Raw genomic sequence first — 16,644 nt, 5'->3', positions numbered from 1 at the left:
CTAGAAGAGAGGGTGGGGGAGTCAAACTTTTTCCCTTCCCCGACCGGAAGTCAGGTGACAGGACACCAATAAAGCTCAACCCGCTTAACGAATCGCGCTTCCGGCGATACCGTACAAAATAAAACTGAGGCGCGATAGAATCTGAGCGACGCATAAAGGAAGGTAAAAAAAGCAAGTATCAAGTTGTTGTTGTACGGAGTCAGTCGTTTTTAAAAGGATCAAATTTCACTTCATTGGTCCTGGAATGATTACTTATCAGCGAAAAGGGTATCTCATGTATCTGTTTTTCCCACCCTGGGGGCGTAGAGTGACAAGCAGTAGAACAATTAAGGGCAATTCCACGACAGTATTGGGCAGAAAATACAGTACATCCTGAAGTGTTGCGGGTGTGCTGGAGCCTATCCAAGGTGTTTTCGGGACAGTACATGCCGAACTGATTGCCAGCCAATCGCAGGGCACACAAAAAATACAATCATACTCACAATCACACTTAGGGACACTCTAGAGTGCTCAATTAATTGAACATACATGTTTTTGGAATGTGGGAGGAAACCAGAGTACCCAGAGAAAACCCACACGCGCACATGGAGAAACGGCAAACTCCACACACAGATGAAGGCCGGGGTTCGAACCAGCGACGGACTTGCTCACTAGTCGATCAACGTGCTGCCGCAGAAAATACAATTAACATTCGAATACGTATACAAGGGGTTTCAGAAGTAGGTCTTCACTTGTTATTTACCTTTAATCTTCAAATTTAAGTTGCAATTTCTTGAAACACATACAAAAAACAAACAAAAAAAAGCATATTTTACTGTAAAGGGAAATGTTTGGAAAATAAGAGAAGCACCTCTTGGCCCTGCTGGCTGCCGTGTGGAAAAACTGTTTCCTGGCGGGGGCCCCTTAATGAGTTCCCTTGCTACCTTTGCCCTCCGCCTCCCCGCTTCCTTTCTCCATCACGTCCGTTTTGAAATGGCAAATCAAAGTATGTCCTCCCCGGCAGCAAAATAACATTCAGATGCCAAAGCACTACAAAATGGTCTAGTGCAGATTCTCAAAAGTGTGTTACTAGCTCAAGTGGATCCGCCCCCCCCTTAAAAAAAATCACAGCCTACGTAGAGTTGTACTTAACTTTCCAGTTCAGTAAATGTAATCGCTAACATTATTTGTACCTCACTGACATATGCATGAGGGAAAAAAAAGGGGCACTGAATTGAAATATGAGATTTTTTTTTTTATTTAATCCGTACAAAATAAAAATGTTAAAAAGTTTACAATGCAACTTCCTTCTGCCTACATGGAAACATGGAGCATGGACAAAGATGGGAACCTGTGTCTACTTTCAATGAAAGCATTAAAAGTATTCTTTAAAAAAAAAACAAATTTAAGGAGCTGGAGAGGGGCTTATGCAATTTAACAATAAAGTAGTCAGAAGATGACTATGGCAGAAACAGAAACTAATTGGCATGACGGATTAAAAAAAAACAAAGGTGGGGTTCATAAAAAAAAAAAATCAGGAAGCTGTCTGCATTGTGGTCTTTTTTAAGGGGGGAATAAAAACATGAATTAAAAAGAAAACAAAAGAGGAGTGAGGGGGAGAAATGCCTGAAAGTAACACAAACCACACCTATTTTGTCTGTAGGCATAAAAAAAAAACAACAACAACAACAACAAAAGTATACAAATCAAAACGGAAGTCCTTAAAACTATTTTGGTTGGATTTACGTCTCCAATGAAATAAAATCCCAAGTTTAAAAGAGAACACAAAATTAAAACGCAATGTACAACCAGATTCTTCTTTCCTGTGGCCTCTTGCCCGATGAAGAGTCTTTTGCTCCTCTGCTCCGAGCGACCGCCGTGATAGCAACTTAAACTGGGGGAAAAAAAATGTGTGTGTGGCGAGGAGGTGTGGGGTGGAAAGGGGAGCTAAGAGTCATAGTCTTCGTCATCGTAGTCCGCGTTTTGTTCGAGCATGGGAGCCGGCGGAGGCGGCGCAGTGCTCATCATGGAAGGGTGCGGGGCGAAGGCCACCGGGACCCGAGGCTGCGCCAGGGCCGCGCCGTCCCCTGTGACCACGTTGCCCCCGTGCGGGTACTTTGGGGGTGCGCCAGCGCTACAAACGACACGTGCAGAGGCAAGAACAAGATGCACAAAGCACTACATTAGCAGTGATTCTTCAATTCAAATGTTGTGGAATACATTTTCATTGAATCTTCAGTCCTTTTTTTTTCCCCGAATAATGAATGGTCACACTGTGTCAAAAGGCAGACCCGGATTGGTGAGTGACGTGTGCGTCAGCGAATGACTGTCGCCTTTGAGCCTGTACCTGTGGAACCTGGATGCAGCCGGCAGATTTGTGCTTGACTGAGAGCCGTCCTCTTCGTCCCCATCTGTCTCGCTGTCTTCAGAGTCCTCCTTTTGCCCCCAAATCCAACATAAATGTTGGGAACATAAATGGTTAAGACGCGGTGACGGAACCCAGAGGGCTCCCATGGTGCGAATCGCTTCCCACCTCCTGTTCTGACTCAGTTCCCGACAACTTCTTGTCTTTGCCTTTTGAGCCGGCCCCTCCGTTTTTGTGACCGGAACCTGGTTTTCGACCCCTGGGGAAGAAAAGCAACACCATCAACGCATAAACAAAACTCTCATGCAAACCTGACATTGGAGTAAAGGATGTATTAACACGTCAATACCTGCGTGGCAGCTTTTCCCCCACCGCCTCAGTGTGGTTCTCGTCCCCCTCACCCTGCATGTCCGGCACAGTTGCCACCAGATCTTTCAAGAAATCAAACTGCTGCTCCAGTTCGATGCATTGTTTTCTGTCCACACACGCATTCACAAAGATCAAGCATCACCTTTGAGCTTGCCAACAACTTCTTCTAGTATTTGTGACTTGAGCGACGTCCTTGTCAATAAATGAGAGTATCGAACCGGCTGGCTTTGGACAAACTATTGCCCCATTTCCTCGTTAACAAAGCTTTGCTAGCATCGTGTGGCATCTCAGGGTATTTATGATAGAGCACAAATAAAAAGGAAAAGTAGCAAATAGGCGAGAACACGCAAACGCCATAGACGGCAAAACTTACAAGTGTGACGTTGTCATGGTCTTGGCATTCTTGGACTGGGTGACGTGACAGGCCTTTGTGAGCAAAGACTCCAGGAAAAGCTCCAGGGCTCTCGCTGATGTCGTGGTAAAGGAACCTGCATGGCTTTGAAGAGGATGACACAGAACTTTCTTTTATGCAATCGAATGGGGTTCGCCAAGGTAAAGCCATAAGTTTCAAGTATCAAGTACAAATTTAATGTCAAATGTAAGGCATAAGTATAAGATGAGGCACTTGTAAATCAATATACCACTGTCATTGCATGAAATGTGGTTGTTTTAGTCCGGACGTTCCTGACCATCAATTTTGGTCATTTTGATCTCCTTCCCCAACTTTGAAAGCTGTCGTTTTTTTCAACCCTCCTCAACACAGCAAAGTGAAGATGTTAGGCACGAAGGATACAAATAATAACTGGTACTGCTGCAGCCACTTTGCCTATTTCTTCATCCGTCTGCATAATCTTCTTAATCCTTGCCTGAAAAAGAAGATAGCACCAAAAAATAAGTGTTTGCTAAGATCAAAGACGTGCACAAATGTTTCGGAACGCTTTCACAGCAGCTCGCCGTGCTAAAAACAATGCGAAATAGTGGCGAACTTGAGATAGGTTAGGGCACAAATTTGGAAGTATGCGAGTGCGTTTCAACGCGTTTCGACTAACAGATGTTTTGTGTTCATCTGGCAAGGTACAACCTAAAGCAAATGAAGTTTAGAATTACAAATTAGCAGTGAGTAAGATTAGCTCATGTTAGCTGGACGGGACACCGGCGTCGGTAAACACTTACCGGTGGAAATCTCGCATTGTATTTCTTCTTTTTGCTCGGCATTGTGAAGTAAACCCGTTGGGTAACACACACACGCACGTGCGCACACAGGCACACACACAAAAATGAAATATTACTCCGGAATAATGAAAAGGTCCACCGGCGGGCAGACACCAAAATAGATGCGCGACCGTCCCGGTCGGGCTAAGCCGTTAGCTTAGCACGTTAGCACGTCGTCGTTACTCCGGTGGTGGTTGCGTAGCTTGGTGCCCGCAAGGTCCTGACGCCCGATCGTCACCAAACTTATGGCGAAAATTTAAACATATGATCGAGGTGGGGGGGAAACGGATTGTGTAAACGCATACCTGTCAACTCATACGGTTTAGCCATAGTTCATACGGATTTTGTGGTGAATCTTACGTATATGGCCGTATCGCACAAATCATACGGATTCTGAAAATTTCCGGGTTTTTTTTCACCAACTCCAAATGATTTGGAGTTGGTGATAAAAGTAACGCAGGAATACAACTCTGAACACAGTAATGCCACTAAGTAGAATGATGATTAGACATTAACCAGACATTGTATTATGGAGATCTACAATAAATATAATTGAAAATTTCGTGGGTTTTTTTCTGCCGTTATTTTGACATATAAAATGCTTTGGTATGTTATAAGGATTTTTTGCTCTTTATAAGGATTTTTTTGGTAGTTTATACAGGTTGGCGCTCCGAAAAGTTGACAGGTATGTAAACGGAGAGATTTAAGATGCTTCCGTGTTAAAATATCGTAATACATATATTTTAACAGTGTCATGCTTACAAGTGTGTGTCATTTCATTTTCAGAAATCATACTCTTTAGCCTTATTCTAATCCTTTTCACCATTCTGTGCTTGCGCATTTCTTGTCCGATCCAAACCATTGAAAATGTCCACCTCATTTCAGACATTTTAGGATAAATTTCAAACACTCCCCAATTTCTTACTCTTGTCACAATTCCTTTGAACATCCATCAACCCATTTTCTAATTTGCTCATCCTCACAAAGGTCGCGGGCGTGCTGAAGCAGTAGGCGGACACCCTGAACCGGTCACCAGCCAATCGCAGGGCACAGAGAGACTGGTTAGCACGTCCGCCTCACAGTGCAGAGGTCCCTGGTTCGATTCGTGTGTGTGGAGTTCGCACGTCCTGCCCGTGCCTGCGTGGGTTTTCTCCGGGCACTCCGGTTTCCTCGCTCGGGTACTGGAACATTCTAAATTGTCACTAGGTGCGAGTGTGAACGGTTGGTTCTCTATGTGTGCTGGCAACTACTTCTGGGTGTACCCCGCTGGCCGACTGAGGATGGACTCCAGTACGCCCGCGACCCACGGATAGATACGCAGCTCGCATAATCGATGGATGAAGATTTACACGACTGTAACTCCTCCAGCTACAGACAGACAGCGCCCACTGGAAGCCGGAGGTTTCACGAAGGTAAACTCGTGTTTATTTTGACGTCGGTTTGACTGCCTCGATCACCACGTTTGACAAAACGGGTAACAGTTTACTCTTTGCCATCTTCCATCCCCCCGATTCCGAGGGTGGGGGGGTATTTCCTGGAACCGAAAGTTTCTAATTCGACCACTGTTACACGGCAAACGCGGCGGGTTGATCACAACAGCTAGTGAAGCTAATGTAGCTAGCAAGGCCAAAGTATTTCACGTGAGTACACGTTCACGTCAACGTTTGTGATCGGTAATTAAACAGTTGTTTTGCAGGTTCAAAACGTTGCGTATCTCGCATGCTGGATTTGTCTTTTACAGTAAATGTGAGCAAGTCTTGCAAGGTAAAGCCGAGGTTGTAAAAGTACTCTCATTCTGAAGTACTGTACTAGTACGGATACTTATGTACAAGAAGACTACTTTAAGAAGCTCCATCACTTTTACGTACATTGACAAAAGTACCGAATCTTCAATGTACTTAAATATAAAAGTACACGTTTTGGGTTCAAGCTAAACAAGTATGCAAAATCAGCAACTTTATAAAAAAATATATGAATACATCAAGGAGAGTATATATACACACATACATATATGTGCGTGTAATGTGTTTTTTCAGATTCAACCCCAGAATTTTCAACAGGAGCATCATGGAGGAGGAAGTGGCATCCTCGTTTGAAGGTGACATGGAGCCCTTGTTCCCCGCCGAGACCTATGCCGCCGAGTCCTTGGCAGCGGACATGGACCCTTGGATCGTGTTCGACTCGAGAAAAAAACCCAGATCGGAGTTCGACGACTGGCTGGAGAGCAACAGGCCGTCACGAGTGAGCAGATTTGGCAACAAGGAGCTGGGCGTGGGCCCCGTGGGCTGGATCTCTGTGCTGGGCCCGGACCACTGCTCCGACGCCGGGGATGTGGACGCTCTCCAGGAGAGCTGGGAGAAACTGGTGGCCAGCGGGCGGGCAGTCAACTTTGAGAACGTCAAGGAGCTGGCGCTGAACCACGGCGTCCTCTCGGGCAAGTGGCTCATGCACCTGGACCCCGGCTTTAAGGTGGACCAGGCGTGGGAGTGCGTGGCCAGAGCGACGGTGGACGGCAAGATCTGCAGCGTCAAAGTCAGCCCGTACGACCCCGTCAAAGGAGACAGGCATGTCATCTGCGTCTACAACGACAACTTCACAGACGAGAGCCAAGTGGTCCAGCTGGACGCTCACATCCGAGCCTCGGGGGTCAAGTGTCCTCTGGCCTACAAGCCGGACGTGTACACATACCTGGGAATCTACCGAAACAACCGCTGGAAGCTCTGTCCCACCATCTATGAGAGTAAATTCAAGCTGGAGTGTGTGCCGAGGCGCTCGCGCATAGTCAACAAAGTCACCAACCTGGATGTCACATAAGCCTGATGGCAAGAGTTAAAGATGTTTAAGAAAATATATCATGGGTTGAAAAGAATCCAGTTCTACCTTTTGCAGATTGGATTCCATCATCTATCTTTGTGCTGTTGAAGTGAGTGTTATTTGAGCCAGGGCTCCCCCCCCCCCCAAATCTCCAAATAATCAAATTCGTAAGTGCTGGTTGACTGAATTCACATTTGCGCTGACCTTGTGGGGAAACCTCACCGTTTCTGCACATTTTCTGTTAGGATTGACACAAGTTTTATCTTTTTCATAAACAACAGTTCCATAATTGCCAAGTAAAGTACCTTTGAAGGCTCCGGCTTTTGCTTTATGCTGCAAAACTTGGATGAATTTACACTCGCACTTCAAAGTTCAAAACATCTCCAGGAATCTTTTATTCGACAATAAAGCAAGTAGGTTTGAATCCAGTTAGTCGAAGCTGTTGCCAAACAATAAATCGGTGATTGCCAAGCTTAAAAAAAAAAACACTGCCGATCGGTTTTGTTTTTGGCATTTCACATAAGTTGGCACGAGAGCGGATCAGCGCTGACGTTTTTTTTCTCCAAAATGTAAAATGGCTCAAAGGTTGCGGGGAAACTGCAATAAATGACACAAACGAGGAGGAGGAGGAAGAGGAGGCATGACACCTTTTCACAGTTCATTGCGATGCAAGCAGACGTGAACGTTGCCCGTGTTATTTACAAGTAGACCCTTCATTTGGTTCTGAGCACATGACTACCATTTGGCGAGATGTTAAAAAAAAAAAAAGACATTGGTCCACTATTGTAACAAAGGTGACAGACTATTTGAAGACACAGCTGCACAGACTTACCTTCAAGTCTGTTTGCAATCCGAGTCAGAAAAGCAGACTTGCTGTCGTCGTTTAAAAAAACAAAACAAAACGGTGAACACGTTATGAAACTTCAACAACCTTGATGGAAATCCATTTGAGCATTTGTTCAATAGCAGAAAAATCCAGCTCTAGGTCCAGGTACGAGTACCGGTAGGCTCTTTGTCCTCACTCGTCATACAATTCAGTGCAAGTAGAACCAAGATGGAACTGCAGTAACGTTCCCCCCCACCCCACGACCGGATGACATTTCTGCACTGGTAGAACGACGAGAAGGACAGAGAAGTGCATCACTCGTTTTAAGGGCTGAACCAAGGAAATGCAAGTTTATCGCGCCACAATGAAGGTTAGGGCTTGAAGTAGCGCGTGGTTAGCAACTAACGCTGTGTTACCAGAGAGCGGGCTAGGACATGGACTTAAAGCTGGATTTCAAAGAAATGCTCAAACGGTTTGGATTTTATTTGATGTCTTTGATGAGAAGTCTTTTTTTTGTGGGGGGGGGGGTTGTCACTAGTGCATGGATCTAATCCTTGATAGCCAGATTGAGGGGCATGCACTAGTGGAAATAATGTTACTGGCAAGACGCAGTCGTTCTGTCAAGTGCCCTGAATTGTCTGAGCAAGTGAGGACAAAGAGCATCTCAGGAAATGGACGTGGAATAAATGCTGAAAGGGCGTTCCAGACGTGCCAGATGTGAGCAGCACTCTTCGATGCCTTTTAAGTGGGGTGTCCCGAAACAAAACCGGCCTGGCTTCCGCTGTTAAAAATGGAAATGAGATGATCCTCATCCACAGAAATCAACTCGTCAAACTCGTCCAGCACGGCGGGCCGCTGCAGGTTGTTGCCGTTGTTGGTCAAGACGTCCATCATGCTCTCGTTCTGGAGCAGGTTGACGATGCTGTTGGGATAATTCATCCAGGTGCTTCCCGGGTTGCCGGCCGGGTCCGAAGCGTTCTGCGCTGCGGCCGTCGCCACCGCCGCCGAGTGGCCGGCCTGCTGGCCGTTGCCGCTCTCGTCCGGCGGATTCAGGAGGTCCACAAAGTCGTCCATGTCTAGGCTGTCCAGGGTTCCTGAGGCCTGGGCTTCCGAAAAGCTGGGGAACTGCGGAATGCCCTCCTCCACCGTGCTGGCGTCCGCTGGGAACTGAGAGCCCAGTACGGGGAAGAAGCCGGAGGACTGCGAGGGGGCGGCGCTCCCCTGCGAGGCCGGGGGCTCATGGGTGACGACCGAGCTGATGCTGGGGAAGAATTCCTGAAGGTCCGACAGGTTGACGGTGGGGTAGTCCTGGCTGGAAACGGGCGGGTGGTTGGTGGAGCAACTCGAAACCCGGATGGCTTGGGGCTGCGGGCCCAGGTTCAAGCTCTCCATGATCTTCCACGTTTGGCTCGTGGCTGCGACGGAATTGGAAGATGGGGAGGAGGAGAAGGAGCAGGGGGAGGCCTCCACCTTGGTCTGGCCCGGGAACATCTGGCTGGGCTGCATGTGAGTGAAGGAGGGCTGCGCCTTGGCCCCGCTGGCAGCAGGTGGAACTGCAGCACAAACGCAACCGGCAACTTCAAAAACTTCAAAGCCACCTACTGCACCCTAACGACAAGTAGGGCCCGACCGCGAAGGGATTTATTTTTTAGGTTCATGCCGACTCCGGTATTTGCCAGGATAAAATTCCGACGACCGATTCATGGTTAGACGAATTTAAAAAATAGATAAAGAATAAAACAAGTTATCCGTTGGTCCGTCACTACAATAACGAAATGAATTACAGGCAGGACATTTGACTGTTTTATACTGCTTTGTAATTTTGTATTGCTTTGACTTTACAGCAAAGAGGAAAGTCAGCAAAAATTAGCAGATTTTTTTGGGGGGTGGGGGGGCGGGGGTGTTTGAAGGTTTTTTTTTTTTTTTTACACAAAATAAAGTCAGAAAATTAGCTAAGAACACCAATTGGAAAAAAAAGTTTTTTTTTTTTTTTTTTTGCATGAGAGAAATTTCTTGCTTCCCCGAATTTGTTTTTGTTTTTCTCTTTGATAAGACGGCATCATCCGCAAAGCCCAAAAATAAATAAAAAAGTACAAGCCTATTTTGACAAAGTGCTCCTCTGGCGACCGCTGACTGAAGGGACTAAGCCGAAAGTCAAACAACAATAATCGTGTAAAGAAATCCGTTCTCAAAGTAGAAGGAGGGAGTCAAAATCAAAATTTGTTGGAAAAACAAATGAGGCACAGAGCCTGAAAAGGGACAGGAAGGGCATCCCAATACTTTGTTGCTTCCCACCAGTGTGAGTGTTACCTTTTAAATCCCGCTAAATGTCGTGCGGAGGGATAAAGAAAATGATGCGCAGACTCACAAGCTGGCGCCATCATCGGCGGAGGTTTGGTTGGGGCCGTCCTCCTGGCGGGGCTGAAGTGTCGGCGATCGGGTGGCGGAATTGACCCTGAAATCCAAATGGGCTTAGTGAGCATTTTTATGAGGAGGGGGAGGGGGAACTATCATTCGGGTCATACTTGTAGACAACAGAGATCCCAGTTTCAGACTCTGGAACATATCGCTGGTGCGTTTGCGCTTCTCATTCCACCGGTATTCGTCTGGAAGGGGGGGGGGGGGGGGGGGCGCGAGAAACTCAATCAGACCGCAGTTAGGCCACGCATTTGCTGGAGGGAGGGCTCAAGAGTCGTACCCCGGTCGGCGGGCAGGTACTGGAAGTCCATGGGCTCGCTGACCTCGCGGTCCGAGGGCCGGCGCAGCTGCACCTTGACGCGGACGGGCTCGCTGAGGTTGGTGTCGCGGTAGGGCGGCGTGCGGAACACGATGGCCACCTGCCTGTGGACGTCGGCCTGCGAGAAAGTTCCCTTGCCCTCCCAGGAGTCCTGGAAGAAGCGCACCTCGATGTCCTCTGTGTTGAGAGAGCAGGCCAGGAAGAGTTTTAAACAGGAACTGGACCTCGCCTTCCAAAACACACCGAAACCCCAGTCCCCCCCCCCTCCAGACACTGAACAGCAGGTTTGACCTTTTTGGACTTTGTCGCAGAGTAGAAAGATTTCGTCGCCGCCTTTGCAGCTGCCCGAGTTACGGTTCACTCTGCAGATCTTCAGCTCTGCTGTGTTTGGAGCCCCTGTGACGAGAAAAATCAGGAGTGAACGCTGAGAGTTTGAGAACGCAGCCAGATGAGTTCAAATCAAATCAGTCATCGCTTGAACCACCGCCAAGACGAACTTTTAACTATACGAGGGCGAATAACCGCTGATTTTTGAGGAACGAAATCATCGAATTTCTTGCTGCAACGCCATCGTTTTTACTAATTTACTAATGACGTTAATGGGCCGCCTTACGACGAAGCGCTGTGGTGACGGGATTCCAGGAGTATTTAGGTCCCGTATTTTCCTGACCATAAAACGCATATCGCGGGTCACCGAGTTCCAAAAACTGCGAATACGGTTGTGGCGTGTTTAATTGTGAACTTCCCTGGCTGCTTGTTTCGGATACAAATGATGAGGACTTTGATGGATTTGTGGACGAGGATTGGTCAAAAGAATAACACGAGTGCATTGTTAAATAGTTCAATAAAGTTCAAATGAACTCCGTTTTTGCTCTCACTGCCTTTTTAAAAACATCTCGAGGAGAGGCGCTGAACATTTTAAATTGACCACTGTGTGCGTGTGTGTTGAATCAAGAAAAATAGCAGTATAGGGAGGAATCTTGAACGTGGACTGGCTATAAATCCATCCATGCATCCATTTTCCGAACCGCTTGATCCTCACTAGGGTCGCGGGAGGTGCTGGAGCCTATCCCAGCTGTCTTCGGGCAGTAGGCGGGGGACACCCTGAATCAGTTGCCAGCCAATCGCAGGGCACACAGAGACGAACAACCATCCACGCCCACACTCACACCTAGGGACAATTTTAGAGCGTCCAATCAACCTGCCATGCATGTTTTTGGAATGTGGGAGGAAACCGGAGCACCCGGAGAAAACCCACGCAGGCCCAGGGAGAACATGCAAACTCCACACAGGGAGGCCGGAGCTGGAATCGAACCCGGCACCTCTGCACTGTGAAGCCGACGCGCTAACCACTGGACTACCGGGCCGCCCTGGCTATAAATGTCTTTTATTTTATTTTTTGGTTATGTATACGGGAAATCAGTTCAAATGATAACCAGCGGCCATGCCTGTTTGTATCCAGCAGAGGGCGCTGCATGCGCATATTGCATCACTCACTGTTGTCAAAGATGGGCTGCGAGACGACGGGCTCCAGGGGGAACAGGTCCCCCGAAGGCAGCGTGATGGAGGCCTGGAAGCAGAGCCGCACCGAATTCAGGTCAAATTCCTCCTCCCACACCTTGGCCTCGTGAACTGCAGCCAAGACACAGCAGGGAGAGGGTGAAGGTGTGGCGCAAGCAATCTCATCACTGCATCTTGTCACAAGGCAGGCTTCCACACTTTCAGAATGTTAAACACGGGGAGGGGGCCTGGTGGGTGGGTGCGCGGGAGGGTTCTCCCCGGCAGCAGCAAAGTGATTGCAGGGCCGAAGAAATCATCATCAGAATCCTAGTTGGGTGATATTGAAATCACGAGGAATAAACACGAATATTCATTGGTTTCAAAACTACCAAAACTCAACTTTCAACATAACTTGAAAGAACAACCAGAAAATAAATGTCTGGGTATTTGAAGAAATATCCCTCGCAGGACTTGATGCAAATTTTCTATTAGCCAGTCAATTGGATTTCACATTGGCAGGTAGCATTCGCAAAAAAAAAAAAAAAGAATGTATTGTATTTGTTCGCCACTTACTGTTGAAAGGGTTGTTGTTAGTCTGCAGCCGACATGTGATGGCCTCAATCACATCCTTCTTCTTCACACACTGAATGCCCAAGTTCTGAAAACTGACAACACACAGCACACGTTTCGCAAATGATGAGTTATTGACAACAAATACTTGTTTATTTCCTAACGACATCGAGACAGGCACAGCACGGTTGATTTATCTCTTCGGTATTTATTGCGACAGGTCAGTTAGCAGACGTTGATCCGGTACTTTTGCAATTATGCGACAGCAAATGGGCCAGCACCCGACTCGTCTTGCGAAACAAATTTTCATTTGACTGACGTGTGCGTACAACAACGAAAAGGCAAACATGTCATGAGCCAATCTGTGCTGTTAATGATCCACGCGGCTCAAAGTGCCAGACAGGAGCCCGACTGCAGCCGAGGTGGCGTCTGTAAAAAGTGCCCCCCCCCCTTCCGTCGAAACATGTGACTCAAACTCCATGGCGCTCGCTTCTATGTGCTGCCGCATGGCTTTCCGGACAAGGGGCAGACGTACCTGTGTATCCGCCTCTCCTGCAGGTCGGCCTCGTAGTAGCCGTGCTTGCAGTCTTTTCCGACCAGCTCGTGCGGATGAGGCTTGTACGGCGTGTTTTTGGTCACCAGGGAGATCCTAACACGCAGGGGGCCGCTGTAGTTGTGCACCTGTGATGGGACAAACACACACACACACACACACACACACACACACACACACACACACACACACACACACACACACACACACACACACACACACACACACATTTTGAATAGAAGGAGACACATGGGCAGAAGTGGAGTCCTGATATTTTTGTATCCATGTGTACGTAGCTTTGGTTGATCGGAACGTCTGCGCTCATTTCCGTTAGCCTCCCCATGGCTTTTAGTATTAGAGGTTAGCATCGCAATACTAAAGCAAAACTAAAACAATGTCGTTTTGAAAAAATAAAAACACAAAAAAATAAAAAACACTCCACAACTGAATTGGAAGAACAAAAGTCTCAATGTAATAAAAACTATTAGAAAAAAACAAAACAAAACACAAGCTCAAACTACTATAGCCCTGGTTAGCATTAGGCTAGCAGGCTTTCATCTGCGAGTTTTGTGCGCGTTCTGAAACGCCCTAGGATGCCACCAAAACTGTCTGCACTGCAATTGGTATTGAAGCGATACTTCTCTCCAGACCAAGGAGCTTTGGATGTTGGGTAGGGGCTCTCCTTAGCCTGGGCTGCGAGTGGAAGCTACCGAGTCTTCATACTTGCGCATTTTCTCCAAATCGAGTGATTTTTATTTTAAGGGTAATGTTATAAGATGTGTTTAAAATGATAATTGAGTGTTTGGGGATCACAGTCTTGTCGCATATTTACTGTTTATAAGCGACACCATTTTTTTGTGGTGCTTTGCACAATTTCTTTGACTTTATGAACGAGGTGAACTCACCTTAATGGCCGGGTGGGTCTTGGTGGTGTCGTTGCTTTTTTCCCCAGGTATGCTGCCCGCGGAGCGGCCCTCGCACTTGTACCGGAACCGCATCCCGCGCTGCTTCGGCTGCTCGATGATCTCGATGAAGGGGCTCGCTGTTTGGACTTGACACGGCAACAACGATGTGGTTAAAATAGACCGTATGACCGACCGTCTCATATTGGTCACCGCGAGGCCCGGTGGTTGTTTCATCATTTTTATTTGTCAGGATGAGTCGTCATACCTGGGTTGAGCGCGTTCATTGGCCATCCGTACACACCTGGAATGGCCAGAAGGGGAATTTTGAAACACACAAAAGGGTCGCACAACACACGGAAAACCATTTCGGCACATATTTGTGGCTTGTTAGGAAATTCTCATTCTTGGTGTGGTCACAGTGGAAGTGTCCTAAGAGGTAAAAGGTCGCAGACACACACTGAACATGCTGACTTGACATGCATGGCGGTGAAAACCCACCCCCCAAAAAACAAAAAAAAGGAGATGGTGTCAAATGACACATGGACAAAGCCGTTCTTCAGTTTCAGATGCTTTGTGAATTGTTGCAATTCATGAAATGAAGTGAGGTGCGACACAAGGGTCATGTGGTCTGACGAACTCTAAAGAGATGGAGATATGTTCACGTTCTATAGACACACTTTACAATTCAAGTTGGTTGCATAAAACTTAAAGACAAAACGCGCGAGAGCCATGAGGCCAACAAAAGCCATAACACGAAGTGCAATCCACTACAGTCATTTGTTAAGTGCAGTTCAGTTGTTTTGAACTTTTAAGTTAAATGCAGTACTTGGCGTGCTGATGCTTGAGAATCACGTCACTTTACACATACCAAATACCATTAGCATTTTTTATTAGCATAGTAACGGAGTGTAAAGCCATTATGGTTGCAGTCGACTGCATCCGAAAAAGAAGACAAAATATTGGCGCTCCACAAATTCATTATGGTACACATTTGCATTCAATCTTGAACAATTGTTTGTTTTAAGATCTTCATTTTACTCCAAGTTTTATTTGCAATACATTTCGATTGGATCATTATGATATTTTCTCACAGTGTTCAAACTGCTTCATGTTTCAGCGATATACTTTATGGGAATAAAACCTTTGTCTCCTTTTTGATGAGACAACGGTGTCTTAAGTATTTCTGAAGTGATACTAGGTTTAAAAAGTTTGAGAACCCACTACCACATATTAACAATCCAATGCGTGATACACCAAGGAGTCCACCTCGACCAAGATTAACACCTAATACAATAACATCTGACATAATTTAAATTAAGGCGAACTGTCGGCGCATCGCTCACACGCAGGAAAATACCTTTGGATGTGGCATATTGAACAGTATGCCCCCCAAGCGAGGCTGTTATATATTAAATGACTTCGTTTTCAAACGAAGTTCGGGGCCTCGACAGTCGTAGTAGGAAATACGCGACCCAACAGGCCCGTCCCCAACTCAACATTCACTCATACCAGGAAGGTTATTCCTTTCAACACAAGTTCCTACGATCACCTTGAGGATACCGCACGCCTAAGTAAGTAAGGAATAACAAACGTTGACAAGCCACTGGCCGCGGGGGGATTCCCCTGGGCGCAAAACAACACTCCGTCCACTTTCACCTCCCTACCCCTTCCGCGCTCCCAAAAAGTGAGCAATCACGCAGCAAAGCAAGCGAAAGCGGCTCCACTTACTGGCCATGGCTCCCACTATACCCCGCGGACTCTCTGGGCTCCTTTTGTCAAGGTTGTAAGCGGCAAACCGTGCGAAGAGTTGGCAAAAACGGGTCTCGAGTCCGAGGTACTCGTTGGAGTCGGCGCCTCCTCTCTCCGCCCACCGAGATACGGCCCTGCGCCGCGCCGGGACGCGATGTCAAGCCGCATGTCACAACAACACACGCGTTTTCCGGTAAAGCGGCAACACTATTGTCCTGAGATGGATGACGCCACATCGATTTATTTACTTAAAAGGAGGGGGCGGGGGGGAGAGAAAGAACTATTTGTATTGCAGTATTGTGACTGACCAAATGTTCCATTTCGAGCACAAGTAGAATGGGATATAATTTCAACATAAATTAGCATGTACGGTTACAAGAAAAGTAAGTCAACTGTTGACAAATAGAATTTTGAGGAGTGCTACATAAACTGGTCACAAATCGTCATCTGATCCTTGGCTAACTCACAACAATAGCACGCAGTCTGCTTAAATTCATACCAGAGAAACAATTTAACTGCTATCTTTGCAGGTGATTTTAATTTGATCTTCCTTAAACTTTTTACTCTCCAACTTTTCTCAGAGGAGACAACCCTTTCATGTGACACTATCCAAAAAGAAGACAAACGATTGCAATCGCACGATCGAGAGAAAGAGGGAGAAGTCAGCCAACCCAAAGGCCAATCAATGAGCTTGGAGGTGTTGATTAAAGATGCCCTGCTCGATACCCGAACCTTTGTATTCAATGAGTGGTTGAGCCTCCTGTGGTCCAATAATCTCAGCCGAAGAGTCCCTTAAGAATTCTGGGCCTGAGTGTTTCATATTAGAGAATATTCTCAAATCGACGTCTTTCCGGGGTGAAGTCTGTTTAAGTTATCACACCTGTACTTTGGTTGCTCTCTTGTAAAATGTCTTTATAAACTTCATTTTCTTCCAAGAGAAGCCAGTTTCAAAACATTCAAACTCGATCCGAAATGTAGGATCCGGATTATTGAGACATTCTGTGATTCAATCCCAATTTTAGAGCAGGAAGCCAGCATTGCGTTAGCGCGGAGCGCCGATGCGGA

The 16,644-nt window shown here is 46.8% G+C and overlaps 3 protein-coding genes across 8 annotated transcripts; 1 reads left to right on the top strand and 2 right to left on the bottom strand.

Annotated features, from left to right (window-relative positions):
* Positions 1-726: 726 nt before the first annotated feature.
* Positions 727-4,118, bottom strand: drap1 (DR1-associated protein 1 (negative cofactor 2 alpha)). The gene is made up of 7 exons (XM_086105241.1): positions 3,887-4,118; positions 3,507-3,579; positions 3,087-3,180; positions 2,694-2,819; positions 2,513-2,603; positions 2,327-2,415; positions 727-2,113 (listed from the first exon to the last, which is right to left on the bottom strand). The coding sequence occupies exons 1-7, from the start codon at positions 3,926-3,928 to the stop codon at positions 1,927-1,929; spliced, it is 702 nt and encodes a 233-aa protein (XP_085961367.1). The 5' UTR covers positions 3,929-4,118; the 3' UTR covers positions 727-1,926.
* Positions 4,119-4,984: 866 nt separating this feature from the next.
* Positions 4,985-7,055, top strand: c2h11orf68 (chromosome 2 C11orf68 homolog). Of its 5 annotated transcripts, none has more exons than XM_086105239.1 (2): positions 4,985-5,337; positions 5,986-7,055. In XM_086105239.1, exon 2 carries the CDS (start codon positions 5,993-5,995, stop codon positions 6,737-6,739), a length of 747 nt encoding a protein of 248 aa, XP_085961365.1. In that variant the 5' UTR covers positions 4,985-5,337; positions 5,986-5,992; the 3' UTR covers positions 6,740-7,055. The 5 variants fall into 5 exon arrangements, with proteins under 5 accessions (XP_085961365.1, XP_085961361.1, XP_085961363.1 ...); XM_086105235.1 differs by having other exon boundaries at positions 4,988-5,337; positions 5,962-7,055; XM_086105237.1 differs by having other exon boundaries at positions 5,323-5,399; positions 5,962-7,055.
* A 55-nt stretch (positions 7,056-7,110) lies between these two features.
* rela (RELA proto-oncogene, NF-kB subunit a) lies at positions 7,111-15,832 on the bottom strand. Of its 2 annotated transcripts, XM_086105234.1 has the most exons (11): positions 15,559-15,832; positions 14,096-14,131; positions 13,831-13,976; positions 12,908-13,053; positions 12,376-12,467; positions 11,800-11,934; positions 10,594-10,698; positions 10,264-10,479; positions 10,091-10,171; positions 9,934-10,020; positions 7,111-9,118 (listed from the first exon to the last, which is right to left on the bottom strand). In XM_086105234.1, exons 1-11 carry the CDS (start codon positions 15,563-15,565, stop codon positions 8,307-8,309), a joined length of 1,863 nt encoding a protein of 620 aa, XP_085961360.1. In that variant the 5' UTR covers positions 15,566-15,832; the 3' UTR covers positions 7,111-8,306. The 2 variants fall into 2 exon arrangements, with proteins under 2 accessions (XP_085961360.1, XP_085961359.1); XM_086105233.1 differs by lacking the exon at positions 15,559-15,832 and having other exon boundaries at positions 14,096-15,530.
* Between the last annotated feature and the right edge of the window lie 812 nt (positions 15,833-16,644).

This window comes from Hippocampus guttulatus, chromosome 2 (genome assembly GCF_054856545.1).
Source record: "Hippocampus guttulatus isolate MCC_2025c chromosome 2, RoL_Hgut_1.0, whole genome shotgun sequence".
NCBI lineage: Eukaryota > Metazoa > Chordata > Actinopteri > Syngnathiformes > Syngnathidae > Hippocampus > Hippocampus guttulatus.
Note: the sequence above shows the minus strand (reverse complement) of the source record. Positions and strands in the feature narration are given on the sequence as shown.